General features: G+C 41.4%; 1 protein-coding gene across 6 annotated transcripts in view; it reads right to left on the reverse strand.

Moving 5' to 3' along the window:
• Eml4 (EMAP like 4) overlaps positions 1 to 22,777 on the reverse strand; it is a 115,839-nt gene that overhangs the window by 21,552 nt on the left and 71,510 nt on the right. For 4 of the 6 annotated variants that reach the window (NM_001433948.1, NM_001433947.1, NM_001433946.1 and 1 more), the window contains 9 exon segments: positions 70 to 195; positions 1,477 to 1,628; positions 5,580 to 5,715; positions 5,833 to 5,967; positions 8,342 to 8,437; positions 10,513 to 10,623; positions 11,997 to 12,066; positions 15,083 to 15,232; positions 16,431 to 16,554. In NM_001433948.1, the coding sequence (NP_001420877.1) occupies positions 70 to 195; positions 1,477 to 1,628; positions 5,580 to 5,715; positions 5,833 to 5,967; positions 8,342 to 8,437; positions 10,513 to 10,623; positions 11,997 to 12,066; positions 15,083 to 15,232; positions 16,431 to 16,554 (1,100 nt within the window). 6 annotated transcript variants of the gene reach the window in all.

Raw genomic sequence — 22,777 nt, forward strand, 5'->3', positions numbered from 1 at the left:
ATCCTCTTGTAAGAACCAAAGCATATTGTTGAGTAATAATGTAGAAATCATTAGCATCCCATGGCTTACCTGAACTTCTATTTGGAAGCCATCATTAAATGTTCCCCGTAGAATAAAGTTGCGTGATGTGCCCACTAAAAACTGTTCTGCCTTTCCTTCTGCAACTGCTCGAATCGTGCCGTACTGATCAGGAACCTGGGACAAATGAACGTGAAGTTACCATAAACAGTGACACTCGATAATTAGTACCTGAACAGTGCTATGCTCCCAGGTGTCTGCAGTTAGAGGGTAATAGAGACAGACACTAAACCTGAAACAATGTGGTGGTCTCATCAGACTGTAATTTAACGTTCAATTACATTTTATTATGGAGGTTATACTGTATTATTACCAACATCCTTTGCCACATTTATCGTAATTATCTTTGTAGAAAAGGGTCTCCCACGTGCTATTCAAGCTTGTCGGTGATCTAACTTGCAGCCCACTTCAGTCAAATTTAAATTTATATTCTGTATGATTCTGAGAGTTATAGAAGTGTGGGGGAGGAAGGAGGATCTATCTGAGCTCATAAAGAGTATGGTCTGGGTCTTGTTTCATGTTCTGGGCAAGTTACTTAGCTTAAGACAAGTCACTTATCTGTGACATGGGGATAATACATTCATTCCCTATTCATTCTTGATTTAAGTTACAGGGACCAAAAGATAAAAATTCCGGTAAATCAAAAAACGACCTTTTAATCTGTAGACTTTAAATCCAAGTACTCATCCATGGACTGAAAATAATGCGGTGAATAAAACACTCTGTGTGTAATGTTCATGTACAGACCCCTCTGCCCCTGACCATCATTAATTAGTTCCTCTAGACTTCAGTAAAACATTTCCTTAGCAGTCACACTGTGTCAGGTATGGTAAGCATGACAGACACAATTTAAAGTCCAAGTTCATAGAAATACTTGACCACACTGGGTAAGGGACTTTAGTACCTACAGATTCTGGCATCTACAGGGGGACTGGAGAGACTGCTCCCTTAAGGATGTAAAGGGATGACTGAACTGTAAAGTATTATAGAGGCCACTCATAAGTCTCCTTGTGAGACCCATTTCATTTACATGCTCTCTTTCTCAGTGTCCTTTATATGAATAACAACAGTGATCCCACAGAATGATTGAAATGGTACATTTCTTCTTCACGAAGGGTTCGTTCTAAAATGCCTCTGCTTCTCTGTGTCTGCCTAGCCTGCGTCAGACCTTGAGTTCAATTTCTTACAATTACTGTACAATAAACAATAAAGCCCTCAGACTCCACATTGTTCTGTTTAGAGCACAGTCCTGTGTGCCATAAAAATGCTTTCCTATGAGCAGGGAATGAACTGTAAGAATACGGATCAGTTTCCCAGAAAAGCTATCTCAAAATGGGACAAAAGGCATGGGTAGAATTTTCTATTTCAAGAGTTTTAAGGTCCCATTTCCAGCCTTACCTCAATTTCTCTCTCAAGGTTCAGGTCATGATCCCACAAAATTATTTTTCTGTCTTTCCCGCCTCCAGTTAATAGCATCCCATTTCTCATCTGACAAAGCGTAAACACACTGCCGTCATGAGCTTTGATCTGTCTGCTGATCTGATATACACCTAATATGGTAAGAGAAAAAGAGAAACACTGGTAGTAACATGTTTTATTAGACTTTAGTGACTTTCTGGAAAACTGCTTTACAGAACTACACGGTGAATACTCAGAAAGTTCACGTCTTCCTAATCAGGAACCTAGTCTCGGCAACATGGCAGGCCAGACTGAAGACTGAATATAATCCTTACACTTATGCCAGTATTTATATACTCTGAAAGTATTTGCTTAAAAAAAATGTAAGCTGGGCTGGAGAGATGGCTCAGAGGTTTGTCTGCTCTTCCAGAGGTCCTGAGTTCAATTCTCAGCAACCACATGGCGGCTCATAACCATCTATAATCAGATCTGGTGCCCTCTTCTGGCCTGCAGGAATACATGCAGGCAGAAAGCTGTATGATGTATACATAATAAATAATAAATAAATGTTTTAAAAAAAGAAATTAAAAAAAAATGTAAGCTGCTAAAACAGTGATTACTGTCCAGACAACAGGGTACATAAACTGTGTCTTAGCATCAACTCAGTGTCACCGCTTGTGAGGTCTGTGCAGTATTAGAGCGGTGTCACTAGTCTGATGCAAAGCAAGAACAGAATTATGAGCGTCATATCCACAATACCATTTATCAGTAAAGCTGTAGCCAGGATTCAAGTCTCCCATCTCAGTGTCCCTGGAGCTTTGCAAAAGCCTTTGTTAGCTCAGGGCATGACAATCACTAATAAACATTGACTTATTCTTTTCAGTCTGCTGAGAAACAAAAGAAATTACATCTTCCAACTGAGTCCATGATGCTTACTCAGAGCAGGGCTCTAGCAGTCCAGGGTAGTTAGGCGAGAGGACAGAAGTCTTTAGGACTCACAGTGCCTCACAGAATCAGTTACCAGGTTCACAATGGGAGCCAGAGTCTTGTTAAACATAGCTAAAGTCAATACAATAGCCTTAGCCTGCTCTTGTAGAAAAACTGAAAGGAAAAAAAAAACGTTTTAAAAACCATTCGGGGCTGGAGATGGCTCAGCAGTTAAGAGCACTGACTGCTCTACCAGAGGTCCTGAGTTCAATTCCCAGCCCTCTTCTGGTGTGTCTGAAGACACTGACAGTGTACTCATATATACATAAAATAAATAAATAATTCCTTTAAAAAAATTCATTTTCTAAAATCGTATGCCAACTGCTGAATGGACAAGTAGAAGATGTGCCTAGAGAACTACTGAACATTACGGCAAGGGGGGAGGTAAGCAAACATGCTCTAACAGGATGGACAAAAACATGCCAAGTTAAATAAGCCAGTTAGAGTCAGGCATGGTGGTGCACAACTATAATCCTAGGAGGCCAGTTTGGGCCACACAGTGAGTTCTAGACCAGCCTGGGCTATATCGTGAAAAGTGTTAGAAAACAAAACAAACCAACCAAATAAAAAATTAGTTATCTAAAGCCATACATTTTACTCCATTTTGATAAATTACTTAGAATAAAGAGAGCAGAGAGATGGGGGAAGCTAATTGGTGCAGGTTCCTCTCTAGGAGATGTTGACAAAGTGCATACAGTGGCTATAGTGAACATGACTGATTGCAGGCTTCCTCTCATGTGAACTGTGCATCAACGAGGCTCTTACTGAGGTCATTCACTCACTTATCTATTGGAGCTGTCATTAACTTTGCAAAATTAGCTAGAATGAACAAAGTTTTGTCATCTTTAAAATGTTTTTAGCCACTGTGGACTCTGAGAGCTGCTCTCGAGCAGTAAGGGTGCAATCTTGGTACAAAGGCACAATGGACGGCATGTTGGCAGGGAGCAAGGTGAGGACTCACTGCTCAGATCCATGGCCTCCACTGGACACAATTCAACTTTTGAGCAACACGAAATGCTCAGGGGATGTCTGTCTACACAATTTACCTATCTTTGCTCTGACTGCACCTAGGTGCCCAAGAGAGAAAGGACATCTGAAAATGTGAATTTTCTGAGCACTGCTGAGTCAGTCCCTTTCAGTCAGGGACAGAGGGAGGAATAGAGAGTGAACACTGATAGCATCTGCATATCTTAGGTTTCCCTCCTTGTATGTGGTCAAGGTAACACTTAAGTACTTGAAATTACAAAACTAGCCAGATGTGGTGGTGCGTGCCTTTTTAGTCCCAGCACTGGGGAGGCAGAGGCACGCAGACCTCTTGAGCTCAAGACCAGCCTGGTCTGCAGAGCTAGTTTCAGGAAAGCCAGGGCTACACAGAGAAATCTTGTCTTGAAACATGACCCTGTCTAACAAAAATACCCATTAAAAATCAGGTGTGGAGCTTCATGGTTCCCCATGAAGAATGAACAAAGTAACATCAAAGTGTTCTGTTCTTAATTCAGCCTCCCTATTTCTAAACATGTCAAAAAAACCTTGCCAAACATGTATGACCTTCCCAGAAATCAGAAAGCAAAATTAAAGGCCTGTTCCATCAGGGTAAATACCTCTGCAATGTGAGCGACTCCGTCCACTCACTTCCTTTCGAGGTGGAATGTTGTCACAAAGCCCAAATAGTAACTAAGTTAAAAAAATTCTGTTTCTTATTTAAGCATATTCCAAGTTTCTTTTACAGATTATAAATAGCATTACAGTTGAAAAATCTTTCTCTTATGAACCTATATTCCTATCAGTTCAACGTAGGTTAAACATTTGAAATACCTGCTGAGAAAAATTACTGTCTTTGAGTTTAAAAACTTTAGGTTTAGGTTTAATTATATGGCCAAGTCTACCCAAGTTTAATAGCAAGTTCTTCCATTCGTCTTATCGCTAGAGACAGCCTCTAAGAAAACAGGTCCACCTTGTGCTGTGCTTTGCCCTGGACTTATCTGTATTTTGATGCTAATTCCAGTGCCAGTCACATACTTAGAACTCAGGTGACTTCACCAGAACCTTCTTCCCATTGAAGTTGTAAAATACAGGTGAGGGGCAGGAACAGGATAGAAGGAGGCCTGTCCTTGGAGGAGAAGGAAGGATGGGCGGGAGAGAAGTTTGAAGGAAGAGGAGGAGAGAGAGGGAGAGAAGCCATGGTAGGTGGCATTAAGATTCCACTCTGTGTATTTACAGGTTGTTATAAATATTCTTAAGGGATGGATGTGTATTGGGCCTTGTATGTTTAGGTGGGCAATTATATCTTATCAATTGGGCCAAAGGTTATAGTGTTGTGTGTTCTTTCATGTGCAGATTTAAGTGTAATGGAGTGTGGGACAGCAGGTCTGGGCTTCTGGCAAGATATCCAGCAGATATCTTGAGACACTGCGGTGTGACCTAGTGGGGATAAAAGACAACCCTACTTTTTCTATTGTTTATATTTTTACAACAACCTTGCCTGCCAACTGACGGCATCTCTGTCTACTCAAACTCCAATGTTGGGAGATGCTAACATTAGGTCACTGTCTTACCACCTAGGCGAAGGCCCATGCTAGTGACTTGGTGAGCAGGCCGAATGGTTGGACTGCTCAATTTTAGAAAGGAGCTTGACAAAGACTTAGGAGTGATAAACATTTTTAAACCATCTTCTTCGTGTGTACCTGGTTTGTGCCCTGCCAATGTGTGGGAAGAATACCAAGCCTGCCAGTAGGGTTGGGAAGAGGAGCCGCAGGTAGGAAAGGAAAGGAGGGGACAGAACTGTGGTTCACTCACTTTCTCCATCTGTCCTTCCTAAAAGCATGACCACAAGTTCTGCTCGGATACCTGAGTGCCAGCCCAAGAGCGTGAAACTTTATAGCTTTAAATTAGCATGTATCTCTAAGTCTGCTCGCCCTCTCTATTAAACTTCTGGAGGGAACTGGTCTATAGGATCACATGTGGATTACATATGCATAAGGAACAATGTCCTTAGAAAGGCTCTTCCTGGAGTGCTCACGTTACTCCACAAGGTCTCTCCTGGTCTTTATGGGCAGGACAGCAGCACCATGTGAGTGTTGTGCAGGCGGAACAGGAAGAGAGGAAGATACCGATACCTTTAGGTCCTTTCCCGGGCGGGGGCTCAATGGTAGTTTTGCTCCAGATAAGCATGACTCCTCCTGAGTCTCCAGTGAGAACATCTCCATTCCCCAAGAATGCCAAACACTGAACGAATTTTGGTTTTTCATATTTCTACAATAAAATGAGAATTTTCAGTTTCTCTTTGGCATGGTGATTTTATGCTTACCCAACAATAAAAGATTATTATACCCACACAAACATCCAATGATGTTATATTCTGATCCTTACCCCAAAAATTCCCTGTTTTCTTGTTAGCGAATTGCCACTCCAGGTCCAGAAAAAAATATGAGATTTACCACATGTTATTATTGTATTTGCATCTGTTGGGTGGAATTCCACAGCCAGAACAACTTCGTTTGTTGTCTGTGAAAAAAGCAACAGTTTTAGAAGAATGAATATTCTTACTATTACCAAAATCCAATTAGAGTTCCTTATAAAGTTGGGGATAATAGTTAGGAAATTTGCCTTTTCTCCTAAGCCTTATTTTCCTAAGAAAAATTTAAGAACAGAATTTTAGGATCAAGATTTGAATTTAATATCCTTATGCTATTGTATCAATTCTTTGCTATTTATTTGTGAGACATTTATTAAGAATTACAGATTATGCATTATGTATTTGGGAAAACACACTGAAAAATGCAAAAGCAATGTGTTGTCTTAAAGCTCAAAACACCAGAGCTAGAAACAGGCCATCTCCCTTTCTAGCTATCTATCCTATGCCTCTGCTTAGGAGGTCAGAGCGGCGAGCTGTCCGCTTCACTTAAATGGAATTGCAAGCAGTGCGTTCCTTTGGCGTGTACAGTATATTTTCAACATTGTATTTGTGAGATCCATTCATGTTCATGCTAAATGCTGTAAAATATTCCCTGGAAAAGGGGTGAAGGGGAGGGGAGAGGGAGAAAATGAATCTCCTGCTGACTGGAATTAGGGTAGTTTCATTTTTTTATAGCTACTGGAAACGGCACTGTAATCTGCATTCTAGTGAACAGAGCAGATCAATTGATTTCTGTTGGGTTTATATTCTCTGGAGAGGAACAGGCTGTGTCAGCAAGTAGGCACGTGTTCAACCTTGGCAAGCAATGCAAACAGCTTTCCAAAATGGCTATACCAGCTTAGCCACACAGCAGCACTTCCATACTGACCTTTAAACTTACACAAAGAGAAGTTATTTACCAGGCACACAAATCTTTATGACTTAAGCAAAGAGAGTCCAGTTAGAATGCCTTAAGTTCAACAACACACAGGAGGAAGACCGGAGAAAAGGCCCAGGCACCTAGCCCTAGAACCCAAGGGCTTTCCTTTCCACTCCGAATAGAACAAATCAATACTCTGAACTTAAGCTCTGGTTGCTTTACAATGACCTACTCTGGCCATGGACATGTAGGAGAGTTTGGGGATCTGAGCAAAGAGAAAAGAGGGGACGAGACAAGCATGAGGCCTTGGTCTTGGATGACTACAGCATCCACACTGGGCAGCAACACTGGGTGGGAGTGGGTGAGCCAATGAAGAGCCTGCGACAAGTTACTCTTGCTTTGTGGCAGGGGACATTCAGATCCGATGCCTGGAAAACCTGAGTCAGAGACGCACACTGCAGCATCTTCAGTCCCTCAGTGGAGCGTCTGAAACAAAGCTCTGTACTAGAACATATCCTGGAAAGGGGGTGAAGAATAGCAGTGGAGAAACCAAGACTTCCTTCACACGGCGGACCTAACTACAAAAGGGAAAACACTTATGTGTGTCACTGTGCGGCAACTTCCCTCCACGTCAGTGAACAAACCAGACAGAATGGCAGCAGCTAAAGATCACCTGTCCTCACGTAGGCTTTCAAGGCGTGAGATTCTTCTGACATTGAATTTCAAGTACAATCAATGTACCTTGCTTGTTTTAGAAGTTACAACAACAAAAAAACATTTTTAAACCAAACGGTCAAAAACTTGCAATTTATCAAAAATAACCCTGACAAAAGAGACAGGGAGTTAAAGCAAAATATATCCTGTCTTTTTTCACTTTTTAATCATGTCTATGCATATGTGTTTCTGTGTGGATGCTTGCACGAAAGTGCAGGTGAGGCCTGCTTTCCAGGCAGCTGGAGTCATGGGCAGAACACGGTGTGTGGGTGCTGGGAGCTGGGCCTCTGCATGAGCAGGGCCAGTTAGTTCTATCTGCAGAGCCATCTCTCCAGCCTTGGAAACATATTCTTCTCTAAGGACTCACCACTGTCCTTCTGTAGTCTTACATTTCTGTCCCACACAAATGCAGCTTTCAATGCTTCCTTACCATCTCCTTACAAGCCAAGCTGAGCCCACCACAGCATTGCAGAATTCTACAGCACTCATCAATTCTACTACCCCTCTAAGGGTTACGGAACTGTCCACAGTCATTATATCAAAACCATATCGTTTTATATATGACCTTCAGCTGAATCAAGGATATTCTTGGGTGACGCTTTCCTTTGGACTTACAAAGCTTTAAACACTGACTGAAAAGCCCAACTCATGCAACAGCAATGGCTAAGCAGAGTGCAGTGTGAGTAGGGACTGCACTCAGTGTTCTCTGCAATAAGAAACCGTTACCCACCAGCTCTTATGGTTTATCTAATTGCACTGTAATCTGAGAATTAGAAAAAAAAAATGGACAAATATGAACTGTGCACTTACTCTTCTAACCTGCATAGGCATAGATTATAAACCCAAATACCTGTCAAACAAGCACACCGTCAAAGTTCATTTTGACTTACCTTTATTTCTGCTACTTTGGACTTTCTCTGCCAGTCCCACACAGTAAGCATGTGTTCATTGGAGTCATCAATAACGCATAAGTGAACACCTGAGTCCTAAGTAAGTAAATGTGCAGAAAAACACCATTATTAAAACTAACAGTGAGACAATGAAAAATTTGTTAAACTCCTTCCAGATACAACTGCTTCTTTAGAAATATAGAAACACTCTAACTTTCCTCCTATGTCCACAGTGAGTCCTGGCTGTCATCTAGCCGTAGCCCACCTCTGAGGCTCTCCTAGTACCTCCGCTGTCCAATGCTTCTTGCTGGTAGAAAATACTTAAGGCAGTTCTCCATGCAGGAGTCGCACAGAAACACAATTCCACGCACTTCTGTCTGATGAACTTTGAATAGTTTGATGGAATATGCTAAATTAAATGATACTTTAAAGTTCACTGAATCCAGCTTTTGTTAACGTACTTGGTTTACAGCAACATGAATAAATGAGATAAATGAAAATAAATATTTTTTATTTCCCACAGATTATGTTAGTTTATGGATGATGTCAAACAATGAATTTCTAATAGCACTGGTGGTGCATGCCTCAAAACGTCTCTGGAACAGACACTCTGGTGAAGCTGGAGGGGGGCAGCATTTGCCTCTCCTTGCCTCCCTCTACTGAAATGATCATCAGAATTAAGTAAAGCTACAGAGGACGGACCACGGTAGACAATCTGAGTACTCAGTCATGGTACAGAGCCAGGCCACTAGCCCCTCATCGACGCTCTGCTGTGGTTCCTCCCCTTCTCTCGGCCTGCCAGACTTCTGTCATTCGGTGCCTGCAAACCAGCAAAGCTGCTAAACTCAACTAGATTTTCTGCTTTAAAAATATGTCTTTTTCTCATGATCCACAAAATTCCTGTAAGTCAGAATATAGCTCCTCACAGGTAAGAACTGAGGAGGTAAAATGAACAGCTAAACATATTCTGAAGTGTAAAATGAAATCCACTTGAAAATTTAAAATGTGTCTGTGAAAATACAGGTTTCTTACTACTTCATAAACATAACCATGAATTCAAGGAAAAGTAAAGTGTTCGGATGAGCAACATCTTACTTTCCTCTCATAATAAGCCCTCAAAGCTGAAGTGACACTGCTACACACAATTTAAAAAACGATTCTTTTTCTGCCTGCATGTGTGTGTGCACCACATGAATGTTTGGCTGGTACTTGCTGATGCCAGAAGAGGGTGTCAGATCTGTTGGAACTCTAGTTAGAGATGGCTGTGAGCCATCATGTGGGTCCTGGGAACTGAACCCAGATCCTCGACAAGAGAAGCAAGTGACCTTAACTGTGAGGCCATTTCTCCAGATCACCATACAGTATCATCAGTGCAAAACTTAAATAATTAATCATCTTTAGGGAATACAAAGATCTGATTGGTTCCTTTCTCTCATGTGACACCAAGAAAAGATATTTTATAGAAATGAAATGTCATGTCTGAGTTACCTAATAAGATGGACGACTCCTATGATACAAATTGAAATTAGGTCATCTCTTCTTGCTTATTTCAATTTCCTTCCACTATATTGGTACCCTATCTCAGGACAAAGACAATGTGCTGGTTCCTACTGAGTATGTCCCCCACAGACTCGGAGTTGAAGGCTTGGTCGTGAGGAAGTAGCTCTATCTGAAAGGATAAGGAGGTGTGGCCATATTGGAGTGTTCCACTGGGAGCGGGCTCTGAGGCTTTAGAAGCCCATGCCAAGCCCAAGCCTCTCTCAGCTGCCTGTGGAACCAGAGGTAGACTCTCAGCCACCGTACCTGTCTGCATGCCACCATACTCCACACCATGACGACAATGGATTAAATGAATCTCTGAAACTGTAAGCCAGCTCCAATTAAACACTTTCTTTTATAAGTTGTGGTCATGGTGTCTCTATAACCACCCCATGAGAGTGACAGAACATTGACTAAGAGTGACAAATTAAATTAAATGTAATATCTTGATCCTAAATCATACCCTAAATACTAAATCAAATTTAACACTTAGGTTACAATACTAGCTGTTGAGTTAAAGAGCTACGCTGAAAATAACTTGTGTCTTATGTTTGGATAGATACATGATCCTACACATTCACAAAACAAACTCAGGCTTAGACAGTTTACTTTAAAAAACAACTGTAACTTACTGCTTTTGAAAAATCCAGGCATCCTACTCCACGCTCGAAAGTTCCAAGTCCAATAACATGCAGCGTGGAAAGACTTACTGAATCCCACACCCTGACATGGGGTTGCAGAGGCTGCAAAACACAAGAGAAGTCTAGCATATCGAGTGGTGCGGATACGTACAAACTACCTCACAGCAGGTAAGAATACCACTCCCAACAGCAACCTGACATACTTTTGTTTGCTAGTTTTTGTTTTGAGACAGGGTCTCACCCTTATGTAGCTCTAGCTATCCTAGAACTCACTATGTAGACCAGGTTGGCCTCAAAATCAGAGGTCCACCTGATTCTGTCTTCTGAGTGCTGGGACTAAAGACATGTACCACCACATCCAACTCAATTTCCCACCTTAGTAAGAAAAACAACTACTAAATTCAGACATACCTCCAAAGAACATATATTTTCTAAATATTTACTTATTACTTTATGAGTGCTTGGTCCTCACACCCACCAGAAGAGGGAACAAAATCCCATAACAGATGGTTGTGACATGTGGGTGCTGGGAACTGAACTCGGGACCTCTGGAAGGGCAGTCAATTGAATATATGTTTTCCACTCATATTATGAAAATAAGGACATGTGCTCATAGTAGCAAATAATTTGCATATTTAATGTTTCACACATGATTAAATGTATGCCACATACAAAATCATTTAATCCTCCTAATCTGTGATCTTTGGAGATAAGGAGAGCAGGACAGAGAGAGACTGTAACCAGCTCAGAGCTCCAATTGAAGTTAGTGTCCTCTATTAGCTAGCTTATAGCTAGGATTGTGCTATTTTTGAGATGGGATCTTAAGATTTTACTCAGGCTGATCTGATTCAGATAGTCTTCCTGTTTGCGGCAGCCAAGAAGCAGGTACCACAGGTGTGAGGAACCACCTATCCCTGATACCTCATTTTTAGTATATTATCTTTATTCTTAACATAATGTACTTAAAAAACTAATTATCTACTAAGGTCTATGGGAAGGTTTTTCAAAGCCTTTTAATATAAAGCTTGCTCACAGCTTTATTGTGTAGAAGCTGAACCCAAGAGCATCATGTACATGTGCTAGCCATCATCAACACTCCCTGTCGTCCTCAAATGAGATGCTATGTAAGACAGGTTAGTGAAATGGACAGTAACTGAAATTCTAAGTGGTATCTAAGTGGTATCCGACCTCATAAAATCAAGAGGTCCGACCAGCTAAGAATATAGTTTAACCAGTTTCACCTGTAACAAGCACGATCCTTCCATTTGCACATGTAAATAGTTTCCCTAGGGAATGTTTACTATTGGGATGGGGCCAGAGTTTGAATGCTATCTATCTTTTGAGACCTTCTTACATTCTAATATATTTGCCCTGCTAATTGTAGAGATCCTGTCCTGTAACTGTCAGGGAGACAGGGGCTGGCTCAGGGCAGTGGGTCTGTCCTTCTGACAGAAGGACACGTGAACGCTGCTTACCCTTCCGTCCTTGTCCACTCCGGCTATCTGTCCAGTTGCCATCCTAATCTTGTCAGGATGTACAGCGAGGCTAAAAAGGCAGCATTTATCATAACTTTAAACACAGAAACGTGAAACAGCATGAAGACATCTTTGTATCAACATTTTTAAGTAAATAGTTTTTAAGTCTTAAAACCACACCTGACCTATTTATTTTTATTAGTAAATTAAGCAAGCTTCTCAGTTTTGTTCTTATTAATCTTAATAAATTAATGGAACACTGAACTCACAGAAAATATTTATTCGTAATTTGGTAGGATGAGAATGGGAACCATTTTCATCTGTTTAAATTATCCCTTTAGTCCGTATACTTAAGCAAACATCTTTACATGACTTTATGAAATTCAGTATGCCCCAGTGTAATCTTCATCTATTAAAATATAGGTACAGCTTCATCTCACACACTCTTTATACATCTACCAACTTAACAATTCTTTAGTATTTCAGGCATTTCTGCTTTTCTACAAACAAAAGGCAGCAGTAAACATCTTCTAATATAATTTTACAGACCTATAACTATCCCTTAATGTTAAGCGTTTGTAAATCTAATCCAGGGCAACAAATTCTAAATGAAATGGAAAATATTATAGCAACTGCACTCTTACCATGGTGTACACACACCCAACCACAAAATCAGTGTGTGCATTCCTGTGTAGGTGTGCGAGCCTGCCTGTGCAGGCTGGAGGTCAATGGTGGGTGTCTTTCTCTATCATGCTCCATCTCACTTAATATTTGCAATTACAATTTTCATTATATTTATGTGTGTTCAAATGTATACCAGTCTGTGGAGATCAGAGAACAACCTGTGGGAGTTGGTTCTCTCCTCCCACCACGTGGCTCATATGGTCAGGTTGTTTGGCAAGTGCCTTCTGAGCTATCCTGATAGTCTGATACCTATTTATCCAAAACAAACAAACAAACAAAACAAAAACCACACTGGTTTATTTATATGTGGGAGTGTGTGTATGTGCGTGCACCCTCCATACAGTTTGCCACACTCACCTTTACTCACTGAGCTAACTTACTGCCTACTCTACCTTATTTTTTGAGACAGGGTAGTCTCTTACTGACCCCAGCGTGTGCTGTTTCTGTTCCACGGTCTGGCAGCCTAGCCTGAGCACTGCCTGTGTCCATCACAGTAAGAGACATGACTGCCCTGTGTTTACACTGTGTTACTATGAATTACAGCTCAGGTCCATATGTGCACTGCAAGCTTTAACACGGAACCATTTCCCTAGCTCCTGATGACAAAATTTACGTCCCTTTCTAGAATCCCTGCATGTTATTAGAACAATTAACATTTATGTGTGGAGATCAGAAGTAGACGTCCAAGTGAGTGGTCCCCTGCTCTGTAGGTTTAGGGGTTGAGCTTAGCTTGTCAGTTTGGCTCCCTTGATGAATCATTGAGGAGTCAGCTCAACTGGAAAAGGTTTTTGTTCCTGCTATATATTGCTAATCATTTTCCAGAAGAACACTGTCACAAATTTCTACAATTTCTCCATGATGAGAATTGTATCTTCTGAAATATTTCAATAATCTGGCATAATTTCAGGTTTTTATTTCTAAGAAGGCTAGTGTTTACCAATACTTCTCTCTCTCTCTCTTTTTTTTTTTTTTTTGGTTCTTTTTTTCGGAGCTGGGGACCGAACCCAGGGCCTTGCGCTTCCTAGGTAAGCGCTCTACCACTGAGCTAAATCCCCAGCCCCCCAATACTTCTCTTATTTCTTAAACAATTTATATCCCGAATTGAGATTAAAACAAAACAAAACAAAAAAACCAACCTAAAACCTCTGGGGACTGGAGGGATGGCTCAGTAGTTAAGAGCACTGTCACAGCTCTGGGGACTGGAGAGATGGCTCAGTAGTTAAGAGCACTGTCACAGCTTACAGCTTTCTTCAGCGCTAGGAGATTTAACTCTCTCACGCTGCAAATGTGCAGTCAAAACACTAACGCACATAACATAAAAACATCAACTAATCACTAAGAAAACCTCTAGCACACTAGCATTTTGGCTGTAATTAACTCTACTACTTTCTTTTCAAACAAAAATTTTAAATTATAATTTCTGTAACACATGGCTGGATCCACTACTGAGAAAGTCTTTTTCCTACCTGCACCAATTGGAAGAACTTCTCTACCTTTCTCTTAACCTTGACTTCTGGCAGTGTTTAGAGGTAGCTGTGACAGCTTCTTTTCACAGGAAACTGTAAGAAATGCTTCACAAGGGGAAGCCTACATAGTATTTTGCACCACTTTCTTTGCCCACAGGAGTGAAAATACACTTGCCTCCCTGCTCTTTACCACGTGCAAGGTAGAGGGCTCCCCCCCGGCTGACTTCCACCTCTGACCTCCACACATACTATAACCAGCACCCAGCTGAGACAGACATGAGACTTCTCTTTCTCTTCTAACATTGATGGATCTGTATATATAATAGTGCAAATATAAATGTGTTTTTACCTTTTCTGAAGGCTGTCATCTATGTACTATCCTAGCATTCACAAGAGAAATTCTTATCTAGTTGTCAGAACAGTATAAAGAAGCTAAGCTTTTAAATGCAAGAAAACAATGGGTTCTAGTAACCTGACTGAACAACATCTAAGGAGTAGCAACATCCCTCACAACGCCCAAGCCTAGCATCAAAAAAGAGCTCTACTCGGACAATCGGACATCACACTGGATACTTAGAATCCCATTCAGGTTTTGATTTCTCTCCTTCTAAAGGGAAAACCTGAAGCCCAAACTTATCACACAGAATAAACCCTTAATAAACACTAAGTACATGTACAAAAAAACTACTTCCATAAATTGATAGCATCCAGTCTGTTCTCCATGGATTCCACAGGACAGGTCAGATGGAAAGAGACAAAGACCCGAGGAGCAGGGCAGACTGACAGAGATACGGAGCAGTGTGTTCTATTGCTGGAAGACTGTTAGTGGCTTCTTTACTTTTAAGCTTCCAATGGTAGGCTTTAAGTACAACTCCGACGACGATGACTATGGTGGAGCTAGGCAAGCACAAAGTTGACAATGGTGTTGATACTAACCATTTCACACAGTCTGTATGACCCAGGTAGTGTCGCTGAGTCCTCTCCTCATAATTAAACAGGACCACTACTGAAGCGATGAAATAAACTATCTCCCCTGTGGGAAGCAGGTAAACATTTGCTCGACAGTCCTTTCCTCGATAACCATATCTTGAAGAAAAGTCAAGGTTTTAAAGCAAATACTCAAAGTGTTGAAGAAGCCATCGAAGCACAACAGAAAGAAAACTGGACTAGAGCCAGGATACTCACGTTTCCCTCTCCTGCCCAACCCTAAGGCTTACACTGTGTTTGTCTTAATATTCATATTCCTTGGACAAATCTACTCTGAGTTCCTAGCATGTACCAAGCCCAGTGCTACACACAGCTCTGAACAAATCAGAAGTGGGGCCTGTGTGACAGTATGCACAGAGAAGTGTACAAGGAGAGCCAACTAGCAAAGCAGAGAGTGGGACCTAAGAAGGCTCATCCAGGAAAGTAACAAGTATAAGGGCTAGCTACCTTCAGTTTGCAGTGAGAATGGCAGTAAAAACTGGTGCCACATTCCAGGATTGGCAACCTTCTCCAAGCTAATTTAACCAGGTCCAACGTACGGGCTTTAAAGACTGTGTGTGGGAGGAAAGCAAAGAACAGAGAGCTGAGGTCAGACAGCTGGCATCTTTTTTTTTAACTGAGGTTTTAGCACCCACATGAGCCTTTCCACACGGAATCAGGAAAGCTCAGTATTAAACTATTGTGTGCATCTGAGTCTGGCAGAGAAGTAGTCAGTTTCAGGACTACAGTCATCCTTGCCAATCTGAGATCTTAAGAGGACTCATAATAGTTAAGCAGTGGTACCCTTGGGAAGCTAAGGCAGGAAGACTCTTGTGATGTAAGGCCTCCCTAGGCTACATAGCGAGTACAAGGCTGCACAGGGAGATATGGCAAGACCCCAGGTCTCAAAACAAACTAAGAATAGGATTCATCATCTGTGACATGATAGATGTCAAATCAGTGTTTTAACTCCTTACAGTGGCTCTGAGGCAGGTGTCAGCCTGTTCTAACAGAACGTTAAGGCTCACAGGGCAAGTGCAGAGCCAGCATTCGGCCACTGTCCTTCCAGTTCCAGTCTGGCACCATCCCAGCCTCACCACTGCTGCTTACTGCAGTTCATGTTTGTACTAATTCTGACGATTTTAAATTGCTATTAGCAAAATATAGCCAACACATTTTAGAGATCCTGTCTCCTTTTTAATTTCTCAAGTGGTTCTTAGGTTTGTTATGTTTTACTTCTGGTTTAAGAAAAATTTGATGCATTAGAAATTAAACTAGGACAAAGCAAATAGATTTGTTTCATGTCTGTAAAGGATACGCCCACTCCAGTTTGAGCTTCTCAGGAGGCAGTTCTGTTCTGATGTCATCATAGTTGTCAACATCCGAAGGAATGAACATTGTAATTGGCCGACCTCGCATAAACATTTTAATATATTCTCCTTCTGTTGAAACATAAGATAAAGATTAAATCACATGTATTTCCCATATAATTGTAGGAAAGTAGATTACTGATACATTGAAACATGACAAGAATAGCTATTAAAATTTTCCACTGCATGTTTTTTAACATACTACAGAGCATATGTTGAAAACAAAGTGACACTATTAATATCTCGTCCAAAGAGTGGAAGCAAAAATCAAGATGAACAACAAACCTGTGTCCGTTTGTTTAGTTGGGAATAACTGTGTTCATCCAAGTTTAATTTATTTATTAATATGTCTATATATTTCTACAAGAAGCTGAAAAAGCTCAGGTAAAAAATGCAAACCTTTACGACCAAGGAGTCGTAATTCGCAAGGGAGAGAAAAATTAGAGAACAATCATGTCTATCACAATACATAATCAACCTAAACATCAAGACCTCGAAAATGAACCAAGGCAACCCCTCTTTAAATGCATTTAAAAGTGGGCGAGTACTTTGAAAGTACTTCTTGAAAAAAAGATATAAAAATTGTTTACAAGCAATTTGGAAAAGCATGCAACATTAATAGTAACTCAAGGAAATATGACTGGAAACCGAACTGCATGTCATTCCAGACCTGGAATGTTAGACTGACTAACAAAACAGCATAGACAGAGGTATGGAAAAGAGGATGACTGTAAGAGCTGCCGAAGGAGGCTGCCACAACGGAAAGGCAGGGTGGAGGCTCGTCAGAGACAATTCAAATACAATTACTGCGTCATCTGGCAATCCTACTACTGGATATTTTCCAAAAGAACGTAAATCAAGACCACAAATAGGTATCAACACTAACTCTCACGTTCACAGCAGCACTATTCCTAACAGCCAAGATCTGCAACAACGTAAAAAGATATGGTATACACATGTAAGTAAGCCAGTCACAGAAAAACAGCTACTGCTTGGTTCATATGACATATTTAAAACAGTCACACTCATGAATGGGAGGAGTGAGCTAACTAGGGTTTATAGAAATGGGAAATGAGTGACAGAACTTGAGCCAAGTAAGTGGAATAAAAGCTTAAATCTACTATAAAATGTCGCACTAGTCAATATTTACTAAATTGCATGATTTAAGACAGCAGATTTCATGTCAGGTGTTCATACCAAAACCCAAATCCCATGATTTTGGACTACAGCACGAGAAAAGGACTCGCATATTTCCTCAAGTTAAGATGAGAGGAAGCTAGAGCTATGCTATATAGTGAGTGAGCGAGGACACTTCCCACCTCACAACTGTGTCTTCAATCAGCCTGGACCAATCACCAATTACAACTAAAACACGAACACTTTCCAGACACTAAGAAAACAGTCTTTCATGTGTTACTAGCACCATAGGTTCTGAAACAGCTTTTGTTTAAATAATTCAATAGTTGTTTATAAGATCTTTAGTAGTCTCAGACTAAAATATTTTTACAAGGTGAGTTAGGATCAAATCAACACTGACTGTGCTTCTCTTATCAAGGAAAGCAGATGGGAACTGGGCATGGTAGGCATATCTGCACTCAGGGGTGGAAAAGGTCACCCACATCCAAGAACAACCGGGTCTCCACAACTCAGTCTGATGCCTGTATACTGAGACCTTGTGTCAAAACACAAAACAACAGCGGGAAAAACCCACAGACCAGCGTTCATTCCCTGAAAAAACTAAAACCAACACCACCCCACCTATCTCTACCCCTAGCATCTTGACAACCCACATACTGATAAGTCATCACATGAAATGGTTGCCAAAGCTACAAGGGAAGGAGAAAGAGGCTGGACATAGCAAGACAGGAATGTCTTATGAACTTGCCTGACACAAAATGGAAGTGTGGTCATCATCAACCAGGGGCTGATGTGATCTTCATATCTCAATTAATGACCCAAGTTACCTTAGAAAAACACTGCGGTGATCCATTATGTAAAATTCAGTAGTTTATGTAATGTAAACTATGAGGAGAAAGGTAAATTTCTTGTGGGATATCTGCCTGCAACTGTTAATTCAGCTTAGAAAGCTACACTTACCTGGGTGAGAAGTTCAAGTTATTTTTATTGTTATCACTCGGTGTGCTCTGCTTTAGGGTTGGATCTAAGAACAGGGTAAGCCCTCCTATGCAATGGTTTTAACAACACATGATGCATGCCATCCTTACTTCTGAATCTAAGAGTGGGCCTTAGCTTCCTGATGGTTTTTTAGCATAGCTGAACCTTGGTGATACGAAGCAATTACCAGCTATAAATATCCCCTTCTAGAATCAGCGTTAGCCTTGGGAGTGGTGATAAATCCACTCTTACAGCTACTGACCAGTGATATAACTTCCTTTTTTAAAAAAAGAACATCAAATTGTTGAATCTCTTTTCAAATTTCTCCTAGAATGTGTGATCTGATCAAAGGTGTCCATGATCAATGCTTTCTGAATAATAAATAACATATTAATAGTGTGTCCACTGCTCCAGAAGGGAAGCGTAAGTGAAGGAGCTCAGAGCGGCATTCTTTCATGAACTGTTAAGCAGCGAAACCAATTATATAAGACAACAACGGCGCTATCGGTGCTGTTTCTTCTGTTATGAAATAAAACCGGCAGTGTATGGGGAGCTTTGCCATCTGAGCTGGTAGCACACACTGGAGATCATAGAATGTAGGAACGTGAACACTTTCTGGCACAGGAAGAAAGCAATACAGTACACGAGGAAAGAAAGACTGGCTGGGATCTGTTGATTTGCTGTGAGGCCTGGGCTCACTTTCCTAGCATATAAAATGGTAGTACTGCTACTTGGAATTATGATTAAATGAGTTAATATGATGAGAAACATAATGAGGCCCCTGAGAATATTTTTCTTCCTTTGAGAAAGATGTTTAACTTTTACTCTATTATTCTGATACAAGGCTATGTAATCCAGGGGAGTCTCAAACTTTAGTGCTTGGTCTACATGTATGTGCCACTGTGTGTGTGTGCAATGACCATTTTAAAACACTGTTTAGTAATTTGCTTGTGTAGTTTAACATTCCATTTAATCTCTGCATGAACTTTAAAGCGGCTATCTACAGGAGAGCAAGGATAGGCAAATGCACCAACATTCTCACAATTCTACCACGTATACTTTAAAAGCAAGGGCCACGAACTCAAGCTGTGTGTGTGACGCACAGGCACAGTTCCAGTACCAGCTCAGGGAGCAGTACAACTCTAACTTCATTTTCTTAGAGAAATAGCAAACCAATAATTTACTATGAAGTCTCCCAATTGAAAATGTCTACTTCTTTGAAAGTATGAGAGAGAGGGGGGGGGGGGAGGAGAGAGAGAGAGAGAGAGAGAGAGAGAGAGAGAGAGAGAGAGAGAGAGAGAGAGACTGAATGCATGGATGGAAATGAGAAACGCCTGTGTGGCAGCAGACAGCTTTCGCACACAGTCCTGTGCATGGGAATGAAACACAATATGAAGATGGAGCTCTTCTCTCCCCAGCAACTGGCATTCTGGATGCTAATGTTTTCTTGAGACTCTCAGGTTTGTCTGTTTCTTCTTTTTCTGTTCTTTTCAGATAGGGTCTCACTGTGTAGCTCTGGTTATCCCAGAACTCACTATGTAGACCAGACTGGCTCTGAACTCACAGAGATCTGCCAGGCTCTGCCCTCCAAGTACTGGGATTAAAGGTGTGTGGCGCCATGCCCGGCTCTCCGGCTTCCTGACCTAGGGTCTTCTAACCACTGCGTACTTTACTTGAGCAGTGCTTTCTGCTGTCATCACTGTGAATGCGTAGGGAAGACAAGCTGAAAAGTGTGCGTCAAGGGACTTGTCTAAGGAAGGTTTGGGAACAGTGACAATAACAACAAAGGTTTTGTGGTCTAGAAAATTGTTGAACACTCACCTTCATGCTAGTAAACAGAGCAGGGCAGTCTCAGCAGAGGCTGCTCGCTGACTGTAGTAGTGAGTATCTGCTATGCTGCCACAGCTAGCGTGTCTGGGTCCACAGTGACAGAACACAAACTCTGACGTGGACCTTCATTTGAACCTCAGCTTTGGCCCTCCCCAGTGTTCACACTAAGAAAAAATGTGTATTGTAATTGAATCTGATCAGTGACAAGGTCATTTTATATAAAGACAATTCTGTGGGATACTGTGGATTAAGATTATTCACTTTTCCACTCTTGCACAGGCTAGGAACTCAAAAAGAAAAAACCTTAAGAGTCCATCTAGTCCACCTCCTACTTTTCAGAAAAGAAAATATGGTCTAACCAATTTCAATAAATTTTAAGTCTGCATTCCAAAACTGTGTTATTTAGAACTTAAAAATATTTTTATTCTAAAACTAGGTTCCAAGCTTAGTGTGATGGAGCGTACTTTAAATCCCAGCACTGCACTCAGGAGGCAGAGGTAGGTGGAACTCTTAGAGTTCAAGGCCAGCTTGGTCTATAGACCACAGCTCAGATGGCACAGGTGATCCCTGGAGCAAGTTAGCTACCTAAACCATCTCAACTGGCCAGCTCTTGGTTCTAATGACAGTCCATGCAATGGAGGAAGACCCCAGACATGACATTTCTGGCCTCCATATGGCACATAGGACATACAAGTGTGCCCACACACATGTGAACAAACACATGAAAAAAAGAAATGTTTGAGAGCAACCATTTAGCTAAATCCAATTACTATAGGCTTTTAGTAACATTTGCTTCTCAGTTGATCCTTTCCTCAACTACACAGATTTCTTTCCAGTCAGGGCTTTAGTCATTAAAGTTCTCAATATGATCAGATGATTAACAAGTGTGCACTAACTTCAATCACCACTGGCAGGAGAGCTAGTGCTCTGACGACCAAGTAGACCAGGAGAGCAGATGTTAAATGCTCTCACATGAATGTGACTGAGGTGATTCATTTATTCACTCCAAAATGTGCATACACTTCAAATGATCTATCTGCACAATACATTTTAAACGTCAATGAAAAAAGAACACTGATTTGAAACATTAAGTCAGAAAAATGGTAGTTATTCAGTTTTAAAAAAGAGCTAATAAGAGTTGGGGATTTAGCTCAGTGGTAGAGCGCTTGCCTAGCAAGCGCAAGGCCCTGGGTTCAGTCCCCAGCTCCGAAAAAAAAAAAAAAAAAAAAAAAAAAAAAGAGCTAATAAAGTGAGACTTTCAGTTACTGCTCCAGAACCGCTCCAGACACTAACACATCTAAAGGGAGTTCAGGCAGACGACATTTGACTGGCATGTACAAAGCCCTAGGTTTGGACCACAACATCTCATAAAACAAAAGCCAGGCATGATGGCACAAACCTTCCATCTCAGCAATTAGGAGACAGAGGCAGCAAGCTAGATCTATGAAGTTGGGACCAGCCTGGTCTACACAGCAAGTTCCAGGACAGCTAGGGTGACATGGTGAAACACTACCTCAACAAAAGATTTAATCAATAACTATTATAAGGATAAGCTTATCTATCAGCTACACTCATTTCATCTCTTTGTCAGACATCTATTTTCTCCAGAAGGTAATTTTATGAAGACCACTTACTGTGTAAACTAACAACATGACTGTCCCATGGTATGCTTAAGGGAAACGTTTTTACTGTACATATGAGAGAAAGAACAGCCAGAGGTATGGCAGCAGGCGGAAGGGGAATACAGAGAGAGAGAGAGAGAGAAAAGACTGGGCACTGCCAGCAGACTGGACATGGTGGCCGGGGCTGTCTGTGACACTAGAGGGGACACTAGCAGGGGGCAGAGGGTAGGTAGGTAGAGGGCAGAGAGAAGCAGGAGCAGAGAGCAAATACACAGGAGGAGGATGAGTAACTGTGGGGAGGAGGCCTACACTGTCACCAATGCCTGCCTACTCTAATACGCTGATGGGCGCCACAGCCAGCTAGAGGTCCCTTCTGCCACAGCTAAGGGAAATGACCCCTGTTGGGGGATGGAAACTAGTTTTGCAAGTTCCTGAGGAATGCTGGCTTTCCTCTAACCACCAGAAACCCTCCCATAGTCCAGGCTGAGCTTAAAACATGTTCTTCAGGGCTAAAAATGCAGCTCAGTGCATGCAGAACTGCAGTCTACATCAGAGAACGTGGGCTGTTTGCCTAGCACTGCGGCCTTGGGTTTAAGTCCCAGCATCATACAACAAACACAAACAACCACAACTGGTTTTCAGTCAGTAAGTTACAAACCGTTAGCACTGTGCCAAAACCTAGCCGCTGTAGCTAATGATAAACATCCCTACAGGACAATGTAAGGTCG

This window comes from Rattus norvegicus, chromosome 6 (assembly GCF_021556685.1).
Source record: "Rattus norvegicus strain SHRSP/BbbUtx chromosome 6, alternate assembly SHRSP_T2T, whole genome shotgun sequence".
In the NCBI taxonomy this organism is placed as follows: Eukaryota; Metazoa; Chordata; class Mammalia; order Rodentia; family Muridae; genus Rattus; species Rattus norvegicus.